Source organism: Fringilla coelebs (genome assembly GCF_963513975.1).
Source record: "Fringilla coelebs genome assembly, chromosome: 4".
Classification (NCBI taxonomy): Eukaryota; Metazoa; Chordata; class Aves; order Passeriformes; family Fringillidae; genus Fringilla; species Fringilla coelebs.
The window spans coordinates 52135656-52157682 of record NC_140032.1 but is presented as its reverse complement, the minus strand read 5'-3'; the positions used below and the strand labels follow the sequence as shown (position 1 = coordinate 52157682).

Here is a 22027-nt window from a genome sequence, read left to right as displayed (position 1 = left end):
CATGGAAAGAGATGGACAGCAAATCTAGAGGTGTTGGATGAAAGCATTTTGTCAGTCTTGCAATCCAGTTTGTATAACCTTATATTGGTTTGGACATTTTGTGGGCAGACAGTGTTTGGGAAAGGTTAATAGGAGGCTGGTATCTCAGCTCAACTCTTGGGAAACTTTCTAAATCACTTTCTGAATTATTCCAATATCAGGCATTCCCAGAGCTATGGGCTGTGCAATGCCATCTTGTTGGCTTTTGTGAAAAAAAAAATCAAATGTAAAGTGTGGTTTGCTCTGTGGTGGCCCAGCAGAAAGATTCACTGTCAGTACTGCAGCTCCTGGTGGAGCAGAAAGTTAACAGGAAGGCAAGGTCTAGTTGGAGACAGTTCCCTTCAGCATTTTGAGGAAGGAGCCATGGCCTCTGGCTGCCTTGTCCCAGAGCAGTCCCAGGTGTAGCACAGGTAAACCAGAGGCAGGGAGCTCTCCTCTGTGTTTCAAACAGGGGATACCCGAGATGGCCTGGTCCTCTAGGGATCTTTGCTTTCATGCAGCATTGCTGCTTGCCGTGGTGTTTGCAGCCTTGTCTGACTAGTTGCATATGTGTGGGGCTAATTTTTGAAAACCCAGAATGGTTTTCCTGTATTTCCTTTGTGAAGGAAAGGAATGATTTTCCTTTATGGTCTCTGTCTTGCAGTTTTTGCCCACACTTGTGAGCACATATCTATAAGAAAGAAGCAATGTAGATATTTTTGTTGTAATTTTCCATTAAATAAAAGGAATGGTTTTCCTTTATGATCTGTATCTTGCAGGTTTTGCCCACACTTATGGGCCCATATCTGTAAGAAAGAAGTGATGTAGATAATTTTGGATGTAATTTTTCATTAAATGACTCGGGGTTTTTTGACAAAAAGCCTTTTTTCTTTCCTGCTTCTGCGCGTGGAAAAAGCTTGCATGCTGGCACTACAACTGCTTTACTTGCTTTAGACTGTCTTGCATTTAGGCCATTTAAAGGTTTGAGTGTGAACAATAGAAATAGTTATGACAAATTGTCAAGCTCTTCCAAAGATTCAGAAGTTCTGGAGTTGCTGCCAATGACAGATGATTTGTCCTTGCTCATCACTTGTCATCTTGGCAGCGTTTTTGTGCTCTCTGCTAAATCTCCCTCAGTGTGTAGTTGAATTCTTTAGAAAAAGAAAATTAGTTTCTGTTTCATCTATGTTCGTGCTCATCAGTTCAATAGCGCCTGTGTTTCACTAAGTGGAACACCTTCCTCATGAAGCATGAGTTTGATTTATTTTAATAGGGTGTTAGGAGAACTGCTGGAGCTTGACATGAACATGTTTCTAAAGTTACCAAAATGTTAAGAATGATCTTTTGTATCTGTTGCTGCGGATTTCTGTGACTGTGCATGAGTAGCACTGCATACTTAACAGGCTGTATCCTTTGCTGCAACTAGTAAATCCTTTGCAAGGGTTTATACAACTAATGGCAATGTTTTCGTACACTCAAGTTTGAACTCTCTGTGTCTGAGAAGGGGCTGAGTGAGTAGAGAGTTATTTTCTTTTTCAGCTTTTCCACAATTTCATAAGGTCTATTTCAGAACTGGCACACTAACTTGCTGCTTTGAATCTTAGTAATGGAGAATTATGTGATATGGCATTATAAATAATTGAATACCAACAGTCTGTAGATGAAAAAATGCTGAATTCAGAAAAGTGGTTTTCTGAAGGAGTTGGTTAATAGGCTGTCCTCTGCTTGTTCTGACACTGATTTAGTTGTCTGACACAGGAGGGGGTCAGTGGCAATAGGTATTAAACTTAAACACAGCTCCTCTGTTCACTCTGGAGTTCTGCTTACAAGTGGAGGTACTCAATGGAAGAGCAGAGATGGCACCTCCAAAGCACAAAATGCTTTTTTGGGGTGGGGCATTCTTTCAAATATTTTCCTTTCCAGTAACTAAATGCAGTCTGAACTGCAGAACAGTCAATACAGAAGTAATAAATTCTGCTTTCTTTAGCTACCGGCGGACCCATTCATCACAGTTAAGAAAGCAACTTATATTTAGAAGCTCAGAGGCAGCTGTCTTGGGTTAGACCAAAGTGTCTAACTCCAAAGGTGGCTTGAATGCCTAAAGGAGCAGTAAGAACAGGGTAGGGATATATGATATTTTCTCCTAATGCTCTCCTAGCTAGCAGCTCTTAGTTCAGAGAGCCTTTTGCATTGACCTATAGCTTTGTATTTGTATTAACCCACAGCTTGTATGATTTCCCCTAGAGGATGTGTGAAATGAGAATTTGTCAAATAGGTACAGGGTTTTTTTTGTTTTAGAAAGTGTCAACTTTCCGCCATTTAATTCTGTGTAGAATTTTGGTGTTCATCCCTCATTATAAATGCCCACTCCAGTTTTTTTGTCAGCTTTAGCTCAAGAGGTGTGCTGCCTAAACAATAGGCTCACCTGCCTTCTCTCTTGTATGGAAATTTCCAATCTGTCCCATCCCTTACCTTTTGGGAGGGAACAGCACTGCTTCCTGTCACAGAGCCAGCAGAACCAGTGATGAATCTGAAACTTGCATTATATTCAAATGCTTGAGGTCTTGAAGCCCCAGCCTCCTACACGCCCCAATCAGGTTGTTTTATTACTTCTAAAATACAGGATTTCTGATTTCTTTTTCATTACTGCCCTTATGCACTTGCAAGCATTATTCTCTACATTCATTTTTCCCTGGCACAGAGCACAAGTTCATGCCAGCTCACTTGATATGCATGCAGATATGAATTTCAACCAGAAAAAGATCATCACTCAGATAAAAAAATTCTTGTTTTACAATTCTGAGCATATTAGATGTAGAAACCTGCTGCAAAACTGCCTTTAATACTTCTGCTGTTTGTGCTTTTTAGGTAATGGTCAATTTTAAGCAGACCTAGCCGTGCTCTTTTTGGTTTTTTTTCACTTCGCTCTGATTTGTTATCATCCCTTCTATGTGAAAATGCAATGGCTTTTTAAAGTAAAGAGAATAGCAAATGCAGGAGATAGACAAGGGCATTCTGGAACATTGTGTCGTGGCTCTGAAGGCCTGCTGTGTGCAAGTAATGACTGCTCTCCTGATGAATAATTGGATCTAGGTTGTGTTACTGCTGACTTTAGACAGTTTGAGGTTTTTAAAACTGATTTATTATAGTCTTCTACTTGCAGACTAGTGCTTAATAGCTGCTGATGGAGATAATCTTCTGATGGTAAGGTTATGTATATGATTACTCTTAGAATCTGAAGAAAACTTGAGGATTGAGCAACTTTTTCCCTCAAGAGTCAAAACTGAAGGTGTAAAAAGCATTGCATTTATTTATATTTTGTAAAACAGGGCATTTATCTACACTGAAAAACATAAGGAGCACAACAATTGGACAATCTGGGAAGGTTATTGATGATGATGATGGTAATATTATAGTGTCCTGCAATTCCTACAGACAGAATGTGCACTGCCAACTTTAAGGTCAATTAAATGGGCAATAAAGGCCATGCTGGCAGAAGAGAAGTTAAGGGAGAGACTGAGATGCAGCATTTTGGTGCTGCTGAAATGAATAGCTCTTTTGTGAGAAATAAGGCTGAATGACCCAGGGATGAAAATAAGGCCTTGAAATCTCAGCCTAATGCTGAGTCCCAGTTCAGATGTAAATCTATCTTAAAAATCTAGCAACTTTCTCAGGGCATTATCAGTCGTCTTTTTAAGTGACTGTCAATACCACAACAAGCTTTGAGTAGATGGGCTAAGGCAAAATACCAAAAAGCAGCTTCTAGCAGACTGAAAGGTAAAGTAAATTTTTAAATCAGTGGCTATTTGCAGCCCATCTAAACTTAGAATATGTTAGTTTGAGTGTCTCTGAGTGCACTACAAGTTCCAATTTGACATATGGTTTTTGAAGATGACTTTAGTATTAAGTAGATTCATGAATGCATAAACTTTAATGGATAAAACATGATCTTTCTGCTGAGGAGTTTAAACTGTAACTAAAAAAATGGGTTAATTTCTTCTTGTTATTTAAAAATTGAGAATAAATCTGTCACAGGTACCTTGAGCTGTTTGAAATAATGTGAGTGACTTGTGATGCCAGTCAGCCTCTACCAGTGACTAGCTTAAGTGGTCTGTGAGCTTTACATAATAAAACCAGTGACACTTAGAACCATATTCAGTTGAAAAGGCGTTCTCTGATTGAAATCTGAGAATCTGGGCAAAGTAGGCACTCCAAAGCAAATACTTATTAAGCAAATAAATGAACTGAAACAAATATGAGAGATACAATACATGAAAATCTGAACAGCTGAAGCTTCAGGGACAAAGATGTTATCTCTCCCACTTGTGACACGTTAATAAAAAATGAACACGAAATGTGAATTTTCATTTTGTAGATTCCCTAAATCTGAATTTTTGGTTGACTGCTATTTGGAGGCAGAGAAAAAGCTTAGGAGCCCTTTGTAAAACAGAGTTACTGTAATTTTCCTACCACCACTGGGAGACTGAACTCGAGGGTGTCACTGGCAGATTGCCTTGGAGCCACAGGAACCTTAGGAGACCTCATCTTGAGCAGGGCAGTTACAGCAGGGCAGACATTCCCGGAAGGACATCCCAGAGCCAAAAGTTAGGAAGGACAAGGTTGCTAGGAACCTGACAAGAAATCAGAAAACATGCTGACTGTGCTGCCTTTTTTTCTTTTTGTGTTTAATTCTGCTTGCTTCCAGCAGAACTGTATGTAGATAGACTAGCAGAATTGTTCCTGCTTTAGTAAGGCTTTGATTTGTTCTGTTTTGTGGAAGAATTAAATGACAGCTTATGCTGTAAATGGGATCAACTTTCTGTGCTTTGGAAGTTTATATAAGGAGCAAATGCTCCATTGAGAATTTTGTTACTACTCTGTCCTCTTTTGACCTTTTTTGGTTCCTGGGTGTGTTTGTATTCCAACTGGTTTGTTATCAGCAGTCTGATCAGAGCAGCCACGTTCCAGTTCAAGCATCCTGGCTCAGTCTGTTGTGCTGCCTCCTATCACAGTTACTCTGTTTCTATCCTTTTCTTTTATACCTGCTGTGGGAACACCCACAGTGGAGAATGCAAGGAAATGTCAAAGCAACACACCAAAATATCATGTTGATTTTAACTATTGAACTCCCCATAAATTAAGGACCCTGATTCCTCCTAATGCTATTGGAGTTTTCCAGAAAGCTGAAGTTTTCCATTAGCAGCTATGGCTGCTAATCCCCCTCATTTCTGATCGGTGCTGTGAGAGTTTCAAATAAGGAATCAGTCATACACTGCTGCTCTTGCTTTCCCCTCACCCAGGTCTCTCCAGATCAGAATTCCCAATTTTGCCTCAGCATTCTGCTAAACAAGCAGTGACCCCAGTTCCAATTGCCTTTGAATTAATAATGAGGGTTATCAGTGGGAGGTTTTTTTGATGCTTTTAACATTTGTGGCCAGTTAAATTGTTCTGCTTTGGACATGGCACAATATAAATTGCCACCATCCTTGGCAAGTGCTATTTCTGTTGGTTGTCATTAAAAGCCAATGGTCCAAGTAATAAGAGGCCAGCACTAGGCATCTAATTGAACACTTAAACACTGTCAACCCCAAGATTTGTTCCTGTTTTTCTTTGCAGTTTGTTTCCCTTTATGGTTTTTTTAAGGGTATATTCAATACAGTTTTAAGTATCCAGTAGTTTTGAGTTGTGAATCAAGATGAGCATGGTGACTATACAAAGAAAATGGAGTTAATCTGTGTTTAAAACTATTTGCATGTTAATCCTAATTCAATTTCATGTAGAAAAAATATTTAAGGTGTCCAGCTTTTTCCAGAGTTTGTTTCTGGCCTCCCTTTTGTCAATGATTTCTTTCCTTCCTAATGAAAGAAGAACAAGTGTATTTTTATCCTCTTCTTTTCCAGTGTGAAGTGGATTCAAAAGTGACTTGCACCAAAAGTGTAATGGATTCAAGGAGGGACAGGACTGAGTGAAGATGAGTTAGAAGGCACATGTTCAGTCCAGCATGAAGGCAGGTCATGAGCACATTTTCAGCCAAAGGAAAGGAGAAGATGTATGAGAGGAGGATGAGAGGCCTTCTGTGCATGGAACCTGAGACAGGCTATAATTCATCATCCCTGTGACAGCCCTCTTTCTCAGGAGAACCCTTTCCTTCCTGCTTATTGAACTTCTATGAACTCTAGCATTGTGATGTGGAGGTTTTTGGTTTGGGTTTGTTTTGTTTTTCCTTAATTCAGAGGCTTTCAGAGTAGGTATACAGTGGAAAGGCCTTAGAAGCAGGAAATATGGATATCTTACAAAAGTCACTTGATATTCATTTTCTGCCTTCCTCTCTGTTGCTTCCTCTCAACACACAGTACTAAAGCAAAAATGTTTTCATTTTTCTCCTCAGTCAACTGAGACATATTCTTTCCTGTGATGCTGGCAATGAAATGTATTTCCAAGTTTAATTGGCAAGTCAAACAATAACACAAATTCTTCTGCAGCATGATGCTAAAGGTTCTCTATCATCAGTTCAAGTTCTAGAAGCGTGTGCTTTGGTTTTTGTCATTTGAAGAGAGCATCTATTTAATTTATTTTTTTTTCTGGCTTTCACAAGCAAGCTGACTGATAGCTGGTTTTGTTCTCTTTTTCAGGTCGTGGAGACTAATTTGGTTGCTTTTGACTGTCACTGGATCATTATAAATGAGGTAACTGTCAAGTGAACACTGTTGTGAACCATGCATCCTGTTTTCAGCCTCACTGACAATATTCATGCTGATTCTCACTTTGCCAACAGGAAGCAGTAGCTATGACAAAGTTCAAGCACACTAAGGGAGTAGATGTTGCTTAATAAAAGTAGAATGACAGGTTCTTGGATTTTGCTGGTTTTTCTTGCCTGTTTTAAATGGAAGTCCCTCTGTGAATAAATGGAAAATAAGCTGAAAAAAACCCTCTTTATTTCTAAATATCTTGAGAGTTCATAATTGAGCTCACTGTTTTCACAGGATTTTTAAGGCCTTTTTTTACCATGTAATCTTTTGTGGTGGAGTCCTTGCATTTTGTTTAAATAATAATAATAATAATAATAATAATAATAATAATAATAATAATAATAATAATAATAATAATAATAATAATAATAATAATTTTTTTAATCCCATATTTCCCTTTCCTTTATGAACTTTCCAAATGTTCTGGCATGGTTGATATCCAAACCTGTTGATATTAGTGGGAGGCTCTTTGGTAGACTTCTGGATTAGGTCATATATAAATGTTCATAAAGGGAAAACAGTAAGTTAAATTGAGATTCTGCTTTTACACTGTGAAATAATTTCTCCCATGAAAGCTTGTCAGCTAAAATATGACAAGCCAATATGTGAAGCAGTTTTGTGTACAAAGTATTGAACACTGTGGTTCAGGTTTGACAGCATTCAGGTTTTTGAAAAATAATTTAGGTTGAAAACAGCTGGATTCCCTGAGTAGATGACTACCTCCTAACATGTTAATCATACAAATCCTGTATATTCTCAGGATAAAAGACTGCATGTAAATTCTATGTCATACTACCTGGGTTTGCTATCCACTTCTGTTTTCATACTTAATTATTGGATTTTCATTAGTATGATGTGCTAAGCTGGTGGATTTTAGCCAGTTTGTTTTTTGGAGAAAAATATGTCTCTGGCAATGCTGTGGAAACAAACAGGTCCAGCATAACCATTAGTTTGGGCCCTGCCTTGCTCCTGACCAGTGCTGTGTGTATTTTCCAGCACTGAATGGGGCTTTGCTCAGCTTTAATCGGGAGGTGGTCATGTGAACAACATACATATTTATTTTTCATGTCTGATTAGACTAAAATTCACTTCAGAGTTAAGACTGAGTGTTTTAAGAAGAGCATCCACTGAATCTAAAGCCATCCTCTGTAATCAGTAGATGGGACAGCAGTTTCTTAGACAAAGCTCAGATTTTGGTTTGCTGTTCAAGTTAGTTACTGCCATTGATTCTTTTGCTTTAAATGTTACATGCTTTCTAAAAGATCTAAAGAAGGTGCTTGCTTTTAGCTCTTTCAGCTCCTTCCCCCTCAAAAAAAACAAGGCAAGTCTGAGGATCCATTCCTAGCATATATGCTTTCTCTTTGCTTTTTATTCAGAAATTAGTGTCTCCATGGGAAAAAAGAAAATGTGGTTTTTAAGCATTGCTATTTGCACATTGCAGCAGATGAAATGGCAGAGCAATTGAAGTGGTTACCACTCAGCTTCCTTCTCCACTCCAAAACTCTTTCTCTGGACTGCAGTCCCAGCAGCAGGAAAAGCTGAGTGATCTGCACAGAGAAATGTACATCATCCCTTCTTAGTCTTGTAGATGAAAAGGATGAAAGCTGTGATTAAGTTCATTCCAACAAACTGCTCTAAACTATCGTCATTAGAGTCTCTGCATCTCATTCAGTAATTCCTCTTTTCTCTTCCAGAGAAAGTGAATATGTTTAGTGCTATCTCAGCTTAATCTGCTTCTGAACCTAAATCCATATTAGGTACTTAGGTGGCTTTCTAGCTCTGTTTGTTTAAAAATGCAAATAATTTCAATGTTATGTGGATGCAGAAATCATATTAGCAATAAATAAGATGAGTAGGTCATACTACAGCAAGGGTTCTGCTTTGCACAATTTTTCCTTGTCACTGTGTTCAAATTAGAGGAGAAATCTCCATGTTTCCTGAGTGTTTGATGCTGGGTAATTGCTTATTGCAGTGTTTTGCCAGTTCAGTAACGAGATTGCAATGCCTCTATTTGGCAGGGCAGGATTTGGAAATGCAGAGATTTGTGGCCCCCTTTCTGTGTGATACATAAACCAGCTATCTTTATGTCCCAGTCTGTCCGAGGTGGTCATCCATCACCTGTTGATGGCCACAGTACCTCCACATGACTGGGAGGTGATCTCAGAGCTCTGCACATTTTCTTGCTTCTGTGAATCTTTTGTCACAGCTTAGACATCTGTGCTTGAGTGCCTATATTGGCTAAATGACACTGTCAAATAAGTAACTGTAGCACTGCTTCTCTGGCCTCCTAATTTGAAATCCTAACATGATCTATGACAGTGAAAATGCGTTGTTCTGCAAATTATGTTCACTGCAGATTCAAATAATTCCTTGCCTTGATATACCAAAAGAAGTTGGGATTGTCTTTCCTTTTCCATCCCTGTGCTAAGGGAATACAACCTTCTTACCAACTATAGTAATACAGAAGCAAATACCACCTTCAGTTTTGTGATGAGAAATCTGTTTAGGCTTTGTGAGGTAACATCTGCTATTTTAATTGCTCACTTTAAATGCTATAATGCCTGCAAAGAGTTCCTTAATTTTTATTGTCCCATTACTTGCTACTTTATGCAATACAGCAAATTTTCTTGAAGAGTGTGTATCATAATGTAAGTGTGGGAGGAGGGGGTTTGTTCCTATAAAATGAAAGAATTCATAATTTGCTAAAACATAATGCATTGTATTAGACCATAGCAAACAATGCAAATCTCTTCTGATCAGTACAGTCAGCTGAGAAAATGCTCTCCAAATAAATGTTCCTGTTTCTTCAGGGCCTTAAAGCAGATGTTACAGCTCTGTATTTAAAATTTGCAGGAGTCATAGATTTGAATGTAGTCATGATCAAATATGCCTTAACAAAATGTGAGAATGGATTTCTCGCACTCTCCCTCCCTCTGTCTATCTGTCTTTGCTTGCTTCATTTCCTCTGCACAGTAGTAAATACAGTTTCAAAGTTCCAGGATAAAAAATGATACTTCTTTTGTGACTGTTCATTCACAACTCTAGATTTTATTTAGTGGAGCCAAAGAAGGGGCATTTGTATGGTTTTCATCACTTTATCTTGCTCTTTTCAAATGCAATAAATGTCTTTTTTTTTCCATTTCAAATCATGTCTCTCTCAAGCATTTTTCTTTGTTAAAACATTCAGGGTTACCTTACTATTATCTTGCTATACCTAAGACTGCCACCAGTTCTTTATTGCTATTGTTTACTCAGGGACAGCCCCAAACACTTTCCGCTGCCTAGAGTCAGAATACAGAGGTGAAAATATTGATGCTGCTTTACAAATGATTGTTTGGATTTTATCTGCTATAATGTGCTCAGTTATGACCAGATCTATTAGAATCAGAATGGAATGAGTGCACGGGAAAGCTGATTTGTGAAAGGTTGGCTCGGTTGGCCTATGAAACAAAGACCAAAAGAGGATGTGCTCTCTGTTTATAAACACTTAGAGAAGGTGAATAAATGCATCATTGTCAAGTGCCAAAGGACAAGGTTGACACCAGAACAAATGAGTTCAATTTGTGCGTGAGAAAACTGAGGTCAAAAGTTGTTAAAATGTTTCTAATTACCAGAGGCACCAGAGTCTGGAAAATCTCCTGCTTGATGAAAGAATTAAAAAAACCCTCCAGACTCTTTTAAAGACCAATTTATGGGAAAAGGTCCAACAGGTTTGCCCAGCATGGAACAAGAGGGGATTGGGGGACCTACAGGGTTGTGTTTAAAGGTTGTATTCTTTTTGATGAAGACAGATTCCTAGGAGAGGGCTTGTCCTTGGCCTATGTATTCATCTTGTTCAGCATGTTTCAAGCCCAATGCACTCCACGTGAGTAGGAGTGAAGAGCATAACCATGTTTCAAGATCCTGTAATCACACCTCAGTTCCGGGAGCTCATTTACATTCATCATTTTCCTATGGACAATGATTGATAATAGCATTGGAGCTTCACTTGAACCCTTACATTTTCCACTGGGTGGGTGGGGCTGTGTGAAATGGCACCCTCTTTGGAACAGGGGGACAAACAGGTTGCCAGCTCCTGGCATTAGTGAGAGCTAATGCACAGATGGAGACAACCCTGCTTTCTCCAAGATCTTGGATTATTTTTTCTCTCTGTGAAAGCTAAAAATTAGTTTCTCCGTGTCCTTTCAGCTTTTGTTCATCCTTTTCTGCAAAGCCTAAAAAACAATGATACGTAGGAGCAAGTGATGATGCAGTTCAAAATCTGCTTTTCCTTGTCTTGGAGGTTCATCAGCCATGCCTTTTCCTCAACTTCTCTTTAGAAAGTGCTGAGGAGTTTGGGAAGGGCATAAATGTTCTGTGCCATGGGCAGTGGCAGCCTTAAGCCACCCTTTCCTCCCCTGCTGACTTTTGGATAAGGAAGAAACACTCTCTTCTCCTCTCTGAGTGTCAGGATTTTCTGTGTTCAAATCCTTGCATGCACTGGAAAATAGTGTGCCCACTTTATTATAAATACTGGAACCATCTTCTTGGCCCAAAGTTAAGATGTTTTCATAAGAAAAGGAATTTTTACCTTTGTTTGGTGCTTAATGCAGGAGCATGTAAATACATTCTTCCCCTCCATGTGTCTCGCTGCTGAGACAATTGCTCTGTGGTAAATAGTAAGTCTCTGTCTGGGCTGCTTATCTTAAAATAATGGGACAAATATTAGATGTCCAGTATGTAGTCTTGATTCCCCTTGGAATTCCCCTTGGAATCTTGCCTTATATATCAAGATGATATTCTTCAATTCTTGTTTCCTAATTAATCTGTAAAGAATTGTTAATTTAGATCTGCATTTTTTTCCTTATTTATTTGCCTGCTTAGATGAAATGTCTAATTTTATCTTTGTTCCATTTGTGATAGGACAGTCTCCCCTTAATTCCAAGTTCAGACCAGCAAAAGAAAGGCTTGGAACTATAAATTGAATTTTTGATGTAAAAACAAAACAAACAAACAAACAAAGAAATCAAGTAAACAAAAAAAAAAAGGCACACAGACAAAAAAAAGAAAAACAACCTCACATAACCTAGCCTAAATTTATTCAGGTGCCAACTCAGTTCAACTTGGTCATCTTCCTAATTTTTTTCACATTTGACGCTTGTATAACATTTCCTCTGCCACCCTTCTAGCGTTACACTGTATCCTCTTTTGAAGTGCAAATGAAAATTGTTTCCTCTCATACAATAGCTGCTTTATTTAGTTTTCTTAAGTCAGATCCAAAATTCAAGAATGAGAGATGATATTGGAGAGTCATAATATAAAAGGCTTGTCACTCAGTCAATGCCAAGTATTTAAAAAATGACAAAGAAATACATAGCAAATGACTAATGTTGAATTTGGGGTTGCATGGCATTGCTTTGTTGTCAATCTAAAATCTGGATTTATGGTATAATCAGCATTTAAAATAATAGTTGTCACTAATCTATGGATGTATATACCTCCTTGGCTACCACACAAAAATGGCTTTGGTGTTTCAAAGCTGTTATTATTTCCCAGGTGATGTATAATGACATGAGGTAGTAACGTAGAGGTTAAAATGAGAACATTCTATTTAAAATGCACCAAAAAGTGCTGAATACAGAAAATATAAATACACTTTTATAGCAGGAAAGATGAATGCTTGAGGATTTGAAAGTCAAAATCTCTTTTAAAGTAGTATTTGGCAATATAATGTGGCCATCCAGGTGTCTGTTTTTACATTATTAGAGTGAGTCTAATAATCTTGGTGTTACAGTTTGGGCGTGCTGTGTAATGAAACCAGGCAAACTTTTTTAAATCCTCTGAGAAAGTATAGAATTTAAAATCAAGATAAAGTTTCTTGAGCTCTCCTTTATGGTTATATTGAAAGTATTATAATTTTTTTTTTTTTTGCTAAAACAGTGGGGTTTTTTTGTTTGTTTGTTTTTTTTACCTCACAGCTAGTGAAATGATACAGGCTAAACGAAAAGACAGCATCTTAAGCTGAGATAAGCCATTATCTGTGCTACATTAAGAATTAATCGACCAGAAATGCAAGATATTACACTGAACACAGCTGATGCTATGTTATTTCTCTTTGCAGAAAAAAAAAACCCTGTATTTCATTAAGAACATTAATAACAGATGAATTCAGAAACTATGATAATTTGCGAAGGCAAATAAAATACTTTTACTGTCGTCAAGAGAGTAGAAGTTATAATTTACATCTCACATATATTTCTTTCAAAATTTAAGGGAAATAAACACCAGTATGTCCAAAGTAGTTTCTTCAGAATAATGAAAGGATACTGAAACAGCAAAATCAAAATAACTGGGGTGCTTGTTGTAACATTTAAAGGGCTGCTTTTTCAAAAAGCTTGGCTTCATTTCCCCAAGAAAGATTCCATTATTTGAGATCAAGTCTATCCTGAATTCTTCAAAATGGTTATAGATCAGGAAGCTAAGGCAGGAAAAGATGATGGCATTTCATTACAGGTATTAACAATTCAGATGTGCCATATCCTTTGAAAAACGACAAAGCTATAAATACACAAATGAGAATCAAAAATCTTCAATAAACTGTGGCTGTATGCAAAGGAATATTAACTGCAGGCTGCCAAAAGGAGCCACTTGATCCACCTCCCTTCCTGGGGCTAAGCCACAGTTTTAAATGTCTGGAAAGTTTGGGGTATCAGCCTCTGTAATTAAGGCAGATCATGGACAGGCAGTTCAGCATGATGAGAGAGAGATCCTGGTTAAAAAGATGGAACAAATTTTACATTATTTCTGCAATTTTACAGGAAAATACAGACACAGAATTATCTTGACAGCTACCAGCTATTTGAATCACCAGGAAAAAAACCACATTCAACTGAAGTTCAAGTTCTCATGTGGAGGTTGGAGTCAGTTGCTGTTGCTTGGGAGCCCATGTTCCTCTTGCTCAACTTCCCTAAGGGACCCATAATTCACCAGTTTAAAACACCATGTTCCCAACCTGCAGGAGTTTATGCTATGTAAAAAATGTTTTTCACATTTCCCTAACCTGTCTTAAAGTTAATACTTCAAGCTTAATATTGGTGGATTTACTTAGTTATTTTTTCTTTTAAGTATTTGTCTGTAGAGCTGAGTGTTCAGCTGTAAGCCTTAATAGGTACCCTATGGAATAAAAATTTGCTTTTAAATTAGGCCTTGCTATAAACAAGCACATTTACACCTAGAATGCTCTTATGCATTTTCTTTGCCCTTTTGGTAAATTATTTCTAACTAGCACATTGTTTATAGATTCTTGATATTCTGAATCTAGGAAATGAGCACTTAAGGCCTGAAACATTGTCTCTGCCTTCACTGCTCCTAAGCAATGCTGCACTCAGAAATACATCATGCTATGGCTTCCTACTGATTTATACATTATCTGTCGAGGATGCTGTGAAACAGTGTTAAACAGAAGATCAGAAGAGGCAAAAGGAGAGGCAGAGAAAACCCCAAATGAAACAGCTATTAAAATACAAATATTTGCTGAGGTTTGAGCACAGTACACTTTGAACTTTTGCAGTTAAGGGTGCTATTTGAATACCACCAGTTATTTTAATGAGCATGCACACACTGGTTTTGAGGCTGCGGTGGAGTTTGACGATAGCTGTGTGCGACGATAGCTGAGAGGCCTCTTGGTCCACTCAGTTTATTTTTTGTTTGTAATTTGGTGGTCACGTTTCTGAATTTTGACTCTGATGCTTATCCTCTCCCTTGCCTTATCTTTCAGGAAATAAATGACGTGGATGTGCAGGAGCTGGTGAGAAGGTCAATTGGAAGGTTAACAATTATCCGACAGACGTTTCCAGTCCCCCAAAACACAAGCCAGCGCTGTTTCCGTGGCAACCACAGAATATCTTCATCACTGTGTGATCCCAAGGACCCTTTCTCCCAAAGCATGGAGGTAGCTCATACGCCAGTCTATTCCCACCTGGGAACTGTCTTTCTAGATAACTTTTAAGTTTTCCCCCAGGAACTAACTGCAACTTATTTTTCATGTCCTCTCTGACGTGTGGCTTAATGGCTCATGGCATGACAAGGAAATACCTGGAGTTGGGGAGGGAGTGAGTGTCTCTGGTAGAGCAGCTTGCCTTCTCCACAGCAATAGACATAAACATCCAGAAAAGCAACCTGGTCCTCAGGTAGTAGGATAGTCATTTTTTTGCCCTGCTAAATTTTATTTTTTGTCATCTCACCCAAAAGAATGTCTTCCCTGTACTCAATGTCTCCTGAGCTGCTGTGCTTCTCTGAGCCTCAAATATGTTGTCACATCATCTCTTTCAAGTGCCTTGGTGTATACAACTAAATCTGTGTCGAAGTTCCAAGAAGGCCTTATTTTCAGTGTTGTTAATCACAAACTACAATTAAACTAGAATAGGTTCCTACCACAGGAATTCAGCAACAGGATCCCTGTCCTCCTGACTTCACATAGTTTTTCCAAGAACAAGTCCCCTGTGTCTCTCATTAGGTTTCATCATGACAAATCTTAGAAAAATCAGAAGTGTGAAATTGGCTCAATATGTTGATTTTACTTTTGGGGGCTTTTTCCTGTGAACATTACTGCAGTTGTAGAAAGATGGCTACATATTATTATTTTTAGCAGTGGAGGAAGGAGCTTATCTGACCCAGCAGCTAAAAGCAGCCACCTCATGATTCTGTAAGAGAAGAATGAGAGAAACAATGGGAGCAAAATAGGGAGGTCTTCAAGGGTGTCTGTTTAAAATGAAAAAATGTAAGGGACAAAGTGTGGATAGTCTTGTCCTGTTTCAGATTAGTTGTAAGAGCCTTTGTGTCACTAATTTTAGTTCACAGAAAAGCCAGGCAGCAATTACTGATGACATGAAAAGCTGGCTGTGGCAGAGAACACAGTGATCCTATTAGAGTTCTCAAAGCAAGCAGGGCTGTGTGGTGCCCATTGATGCTGAGGATATATTTACAGACTGTTTCAGAAGTGCAAAAACCCTTTAGGCTGTGCCATGCTGCCATGGCAGCGTGGTCCTGGGGGAACTTTGGCAGTCTAGGGACAGTGTGTTCAAGCTGAGAGTGTGATCACATGCAGGAGTCAGGGGGTGCAAAGAGCAGTTCTCATGAACAAAGCTCCTGACTACAGCAAGGCAGAAAACAAGAGTCACATGTCAGTGGGATGCTTTACATTTTGATTTGTCTTTCTCTTCACTTTTATTTTCACTTGAGGAGTTGTGTGAATCCAGGAAAGATAAATTCTAGAATTCAAGGTTTAGTTTTCAAATTGGAAAATTCCATTTAATTTGTTAGATTGGGTCTTACACCTTAACCTGTGGGTCCTGATCTACCTATAGTTCGGAGAGCCACAATGTTCCTGCTGGAAGCTTTCCTAGTAATTTGGTTCAAAGGAATGATGGAAGCTGGACTGGTTTAATTGTTCTGTGCAGCTGAGTTGCTTTTTTCATGCTTTCCCTGAGATGGCTGTACTTCATTATTTTAGCTGAGTGAGACAACATTATAAGCTGAAAGGAAGGAAAACTCTGACACAATTTCCCCTTGTGCCTTAGTATGATGCACAGTCCTTTGAGTAGCTGTGGGGTTTGTTTGCTGCTTCTTTGTTCTAGGCAACAATATTATAAATTAGTTTCTAATCCAGTGGGGAGCTTGAACAGTTTATAAATTGAAATTACTAAAGCTTTTTTTTTTTTAATGACATCGAAGTGTGACTAATCAGAAACATTCTCTGGAAATTATAAGGGTGAATTTCTTTATTTATTTTTTTCTGAATTACTCCCCCTAAAGTCTGTGTGAATAATTAATTTTTTTTCAGCATCTTTATTAAAACACTGAAAAATATTCTGGTGAAAATGTCTCACTGTGTCTTTGCAACTGGCCTAATTGAAACAAATTCTATACATTTGTATCATTTTGAAGGCAGAAAGTTAAAAACTAGATTCACAGAAGAATTTAGTACTGTAACCCTTTTGTCTAAAAACTGTGCAATATTATAGGTAGACGTAAAATAACCGCTGATAATCCAGATTAATCATTCATCCTTCATCTGATGCTAAGTACCTTTCTTTCACACTCTGGATAAAATAATCACATCTCAATTTTAAATTGCATTACCAGAAGGTTATGTAGTTAAATACTTCTTGATAATGCAAGCGTCCAGCCCTTAGCCTAAAAGACTTAGAATAAATAAAGGATTAGTAATGGACACCAGGCAGTGCATTAAATGCCCCAGTAAATTTATGTGGGAAATTAATAAAGGTGTAAAGTGACTTTAAATTACAACCCCCTTCTGTTCATCAGGACAGATATTAACGAAGCATGCTTCTGGAAGTGACAGGGAAGGGTGATGTTGAGAAACAGGAATTAATTGTAGGGTCTTTATCATTGCATTATCAGTGATTGATTGCAGTAAATGTTAAGCTCAACTATTAGTGAAGGACTAACAATGCTTAATAACTGCTGAACTCTGTCCTCCTGAGCCCTGTTAATACTTGATGAGGGCCCAGCTATATTACTCTTAGATTAGCGAGTGCATCCTTCCTCATGAACTGTGACGATTGTCTTCTATTCCCATGGTGGTAGGTTACAGAAGTTACCTTGAAAGCAATGTCATTTTGTTGGGAAATGATGACTTGGCATCCACAGCCCTTCATGTACCAATTTAGTCTCATTAGTGACCTTATTCCCTCTGCTCTCCAGAGGTGGTGTGGTTTTTTGGTTTTTTTTACTTTGGCAAAGGCTTGTATAGAAAGAAGCTTGCCTCACAGCCCAGTGATAATTCCTCCCCTTCCTGCTCCAACAAATGTCCCTCTAGCTGGCTTCATTGGGGAAGCACAGTTTTAGCTGAAATGCTTTGAATTCTTTGTAGGTTTACAATATGCAGGTAAATCATCCCAGTTGTTTTTAAAATGCTTGATTAACCTGGGCCCAGATCCTCAATCCATGCTTTTCATCCTGCCATGCACAATGATGCCTGGCCCGTGCATCTGAAGAAAGTAGATTTTGTTCCTGGGTGAATACCAAAATAGAAATGTTCACAGCCACAAGAGGAGCTCAAGTAAGAATAAAGAAGCACCTTCTTTAGAAGAAAGGCACAGGGAAGGATCATTTAAAAAAAAAGGGGCACTAAGGATCAGAGTATCTGTGCTACTAACAGAGCAGTTAGTGGATGACACAAGCAAAGCTAGCATAAAGATGGGATTTAAAAAAGGAAAAAAAAAAACATTAAAAAGATGCTATGTGGAGAGGACTAATTAGACAGGAAGAGAGGTTTTGGGGGGTTTTCTAACTTTTTTTTTCCCCTTTTTTAAGGTGATGTGTGAATTTGCCAATCAGTATCTCAGATCTTCAGCATTATTGTGCTTCCTTGCCATACACCCCCTCCCAATAACTTCAGGGCTTTCCCTGTCTTTGGCTATATTTAGAAAACAGAACAGGGCTACTAAATTCCCATACTTTCCGTTTGTTAGCTTCTTTCTTCTTTTCAAACTTTAAGCATACTCCCTATAGCTGTGTAAAAAACCCTCACAGAGAGCAGCCAACATATTCCACAAATCTGAGGAAGTGTCTTTTTGCTTGTCTGTGACTGATGGAGAAAAAATCCCAGCAACCTCGCCTCAAATTGCCCCTGGCTAATTTGCTGTCAGGCACTAGGAATGTTCTACAGAGCCCTTTATCATGCACCTGAGGAAACTGTGTTTCCCTCAGTAACTTTAGATGACCAATAGGTTATCTAAAAATAATATTCCCAAAAGTCCTTTTCATTTCTGAACATAGGTTTCCTTCATGAGAACCTCTGTTCAGGACAGCTGAGGTTTCTTTTTATGATACTGTCAGTAACTTAAATGTTCCTGCCATCTGAGGACAGAAAAGACTGATGTAAAACTATATTGTAAATTACTTGTTTCAGAAATGTTCATGAGTTCTGATCTTCTGTTCTTTTACTTTTAATTGTATCTTTCACATCTGACTTTGCACTGTGTGCATTTAAAGCACGTACATAGAACTAAAACATGGTTAAGTGGAAGGGGCACACAAGTGATCGCTCTTCTCCAATTCCACTGTTCTGCTTTTGACCCCAAACTAGAACTTCCTCACACTGTATGCAGCTGTGCTGACGGTGAAACATACACACATGTACTCTGTAAGAGTTTTTCCCTGCCAGGAATTAGCAGGCAATGCCAAACACTCTGACAGAAACACTATAAATTGCAGAATCAACATGCAATTGCACACTGACAAGAATTTCATTGAGTCTTATTTCATGCCAGAAAGTGCCAATCAGAACTGACTGCACAAATCAGGCGCAAAAAACCACAACTAAATCTATCCTAAATTTTCAGAGTTTTTGCTTTTCCAAAGAACAAAACAGCCTTGAAGATAATTTGATGGTATCCAAATATCTGGTGACTGAAAAATGGAGTCTCACAAGGAACTGGTTAAAAATAAAAGGAAATCTGTTTATGGTCATAAGTAGAGCTGTAAATCTGGCAAGTGGAGCTGTGCCAGTGGTTGGGCTGCTTGGACTTCTCGTGTGTGTGTAGTTTGTTTAGTGTTTATCACTTTAAGTGTTACAGCCCCCAGCTGCAGGTTTTACCAAATCCCAAATGTGTGACTTTTTGCCTCTCACAGATTCTTCTTAAAACCAAATAAAGTATTTAATTACCAGAGGATTATGGGTGAGGCAAAACAAATGATAAATTCTGGCTGCTAGGAGGAGACTACAAATAACTATGCTAATGCTTCCATTTTGATCTCTTTACAGATTTCAAACCTCTATATATATGACACTGTCCTTCTGCTGGCAAATGCCTTTCATAAGAAGCTGGAGGACAGGAAGTGGCACAGCATGGCCAGCCTCACCTGCATCAGGAAGAACTCTAAACCCTGGCAAGGAGGGAGATCGATGCTGGAAACCATCAAGAAGGTACTTTTTGCCTGTGTTTCCTCATCTTTGATTTCTAAAGTACTCACATTAGGTAGTATTTCCTCCTGAGGTGCATATTACTCTTATCAGTACATTTTTTATGTATTCACAGTTCCTGAATGGAAGTGGTCGTTACTTGGCTTGTGTTGTTTGTTGGTTGGTTGGGTTTTTTCTATGTCACAATAATCATATTGAAATAAAACCAGTAAGTTTGTTTACCAAAACTACTAAAACAGTTGGATGCTCAAGGACGAAAATGTATCAAAGGTGAAGAGTGAAGTGTCACTGTTGAAGAGTTTCACAGGTTGGAAGTAAAGAAAATAAATTTACTATTTTGTTTGTCAAAGAAAGGAGAAAAAATTGCAGAATTGCACTTGGGTAATGTTCTGCAGAATTCACCATTGCACTGCCTCTGACCTTAATGAAGTGAAATCATAGAAACGGGAGTAAGGAAACCCCTAAATTATCAAGCCTATATTCTGCCACCACAAAACCTGTAACTGTAGGTACACAGCTGGTGGTAATTGGCTGTGGCCAGCCCCATCCCCAATGGGCTGCAGCTGTGAGCAGCAGGTGAGCAGCACTGACAGCAACGAGCCATGGAGTGCCCAGGGGCACTGACCCATCACCAAAGGGAACAGAGGCACACAGGTGCAGTGCCCGTAAGATGAAGGATATAAAAGGTTGCACAGAAGAGCAATAAAGGGCAGAGCTTGAAGCCTTCTGAAGTGGTATGGTGTTACTCTGTATGGGCTAATGCTTGAAGCCTTCTGAAACTGTGTGGTGTTACTGTGTGTGTATTGTGGCCATCTCAACTGCAAGGTGTAACAGTCTCAATACAGTTTTATCCATGTTGCTGCTTCCCTGTGATTTTTATTTCCTACCTTAATCCTTGTCATAGCCAAGTTGCTAATCCTGTTCAGTCTTTAAAGATAATTTCTCTTAGTTATTTCCTTTCTTCATGGTGAGTACAACCTCCAAATACTTACAGACAAATACTGCAGCCTGTTTAGTCACTATGAACAGGTTGAGAGTTTGTCCTTCCCTGTAAGTTTTTTGCCTCATTTTCTTTGTGTTATTGATGTCTTTCATAAAACTGCCTCCTCATTTGTCTGCATACACTTCCTGGTAATGCATATTTACATTTAAAGTGCTGGCAGTGTAAACACAGAAAAAAAAGGGCAGTAAAAAAAAATTAAAATGGTGCTTTATTTATGGCTTTCACTACAGGACATAAAAATAATTTAAAATATAATGCTGTCTTGAGAACTTGCTATCCTGCACTAGGTATTTAGCTTTACCAGAAATTATGATGATGCAGGTAAAATGTAAGTCTCCTTTGAACACTGCTTATATTTTACCCAGTCCCAGGTTAATCTGCATTACCTCCAAAATGATAGTTCAAGGATTTCTTTGGTATCTGTTTCCATTTTCCATTCTAACAGTTTGAACTCATGAGACTGCAAGAATAATCCAGGACACATTTCTTATTCAGGGGCAGGATAGGTCTTTAAGGGACTCCAAACTGAATTGCTCTTAACCTGTCTGAGCAATTTCCAATTCACATTTGGCAGTCCCATGGATTTTGACCTATGATTCAGGCAAGCTGGTTCTCTTCTTGCCTTGGATTTTGTAAATGCTCTTGCACACTTTCCCATTTAAATGGCCAGGAGAATTATGAAAGCATTCAAGGAGGCAGGAGCAAGTGGAAATTCTGGAGTTGTTGTTAGTTTGTCCAAAAATGAAACAAATGCCAAAGAAATTTCTGATCTGTGCAGCTATCCATGCTTCCATCCTGTCACTTTTGGGTTTCTCTGCTATTTCAATTAGATGGGTTTGATAAGAAACTATTTTATTGGTGTAAATTGAATAATCCAAATACTCCTTACACTGCATTGTGCTGACAGAGATGAATTTCTAGAAGTAACATGCTAAAATTGAAAGTCAAAACTTAATCCAAATGAAATACAGAAATTTTACTCTGTGTGAATGTCAGTAGCATTTCAATCCATAGGCAGAGGAAAGCTAAAGATTGCAGCTGAGAAGTGGAATTGCACAAAACCAGGAGTTGTGCTTTAGTTTTGTGGCCTACTTTCTCTTTTCTTTCACTAAAGCTTTTATGTAGAAGGACCTTGGGATCACAGCTGTGTACTTTTGAAATTAAAAATTTGGCACTGATGAATGACTGATGAGGTATCAGAAAAACAATAAAATCCAAAAGTAATGAAGGGAAAAAAGTCCTTACTTCATCTCTCTTCCTGAGAATTCTCCTCTTTCCCATCTTGCCTTATTCTTTAAACAGCTTTTCTCTTCTATTGTCCAGGAGAGT

At 38.4% G+C, this 22027-nt stretch overlaps 1 protein-coding gene across 2 annotated transcripts in view; it reads left to right on the top strand.

Annotated features, from left to right (window-relative positions):
- GRID2 (glutamate ionotropic receptor delta type subunit 2) overlaps positions 1-22027 on the top strand; it is a gene marked incomplete at its 5' end in the record, with an annotated part of 671475 nt that overhangs the window by 450695 nt on the left and 198753 nt on the right. For both annotated transcript variants that reach the window (XM_084203835.1, XM_084203834.1), the window contains 3 exons: positions 6651-6704; positions 14524-14697; positions 19537-19698. In XM_084203835.1, coding sequence (XP_084059961.1) covers positions 6651-6704; positions 14524-14697; positions 19537-19698 — 390 coding nt within the window. The remainder of the gene's footprint in view (positions 1-6650; positions 6705-14523; positions 14698-19536; positions 19699-22027) is intronic.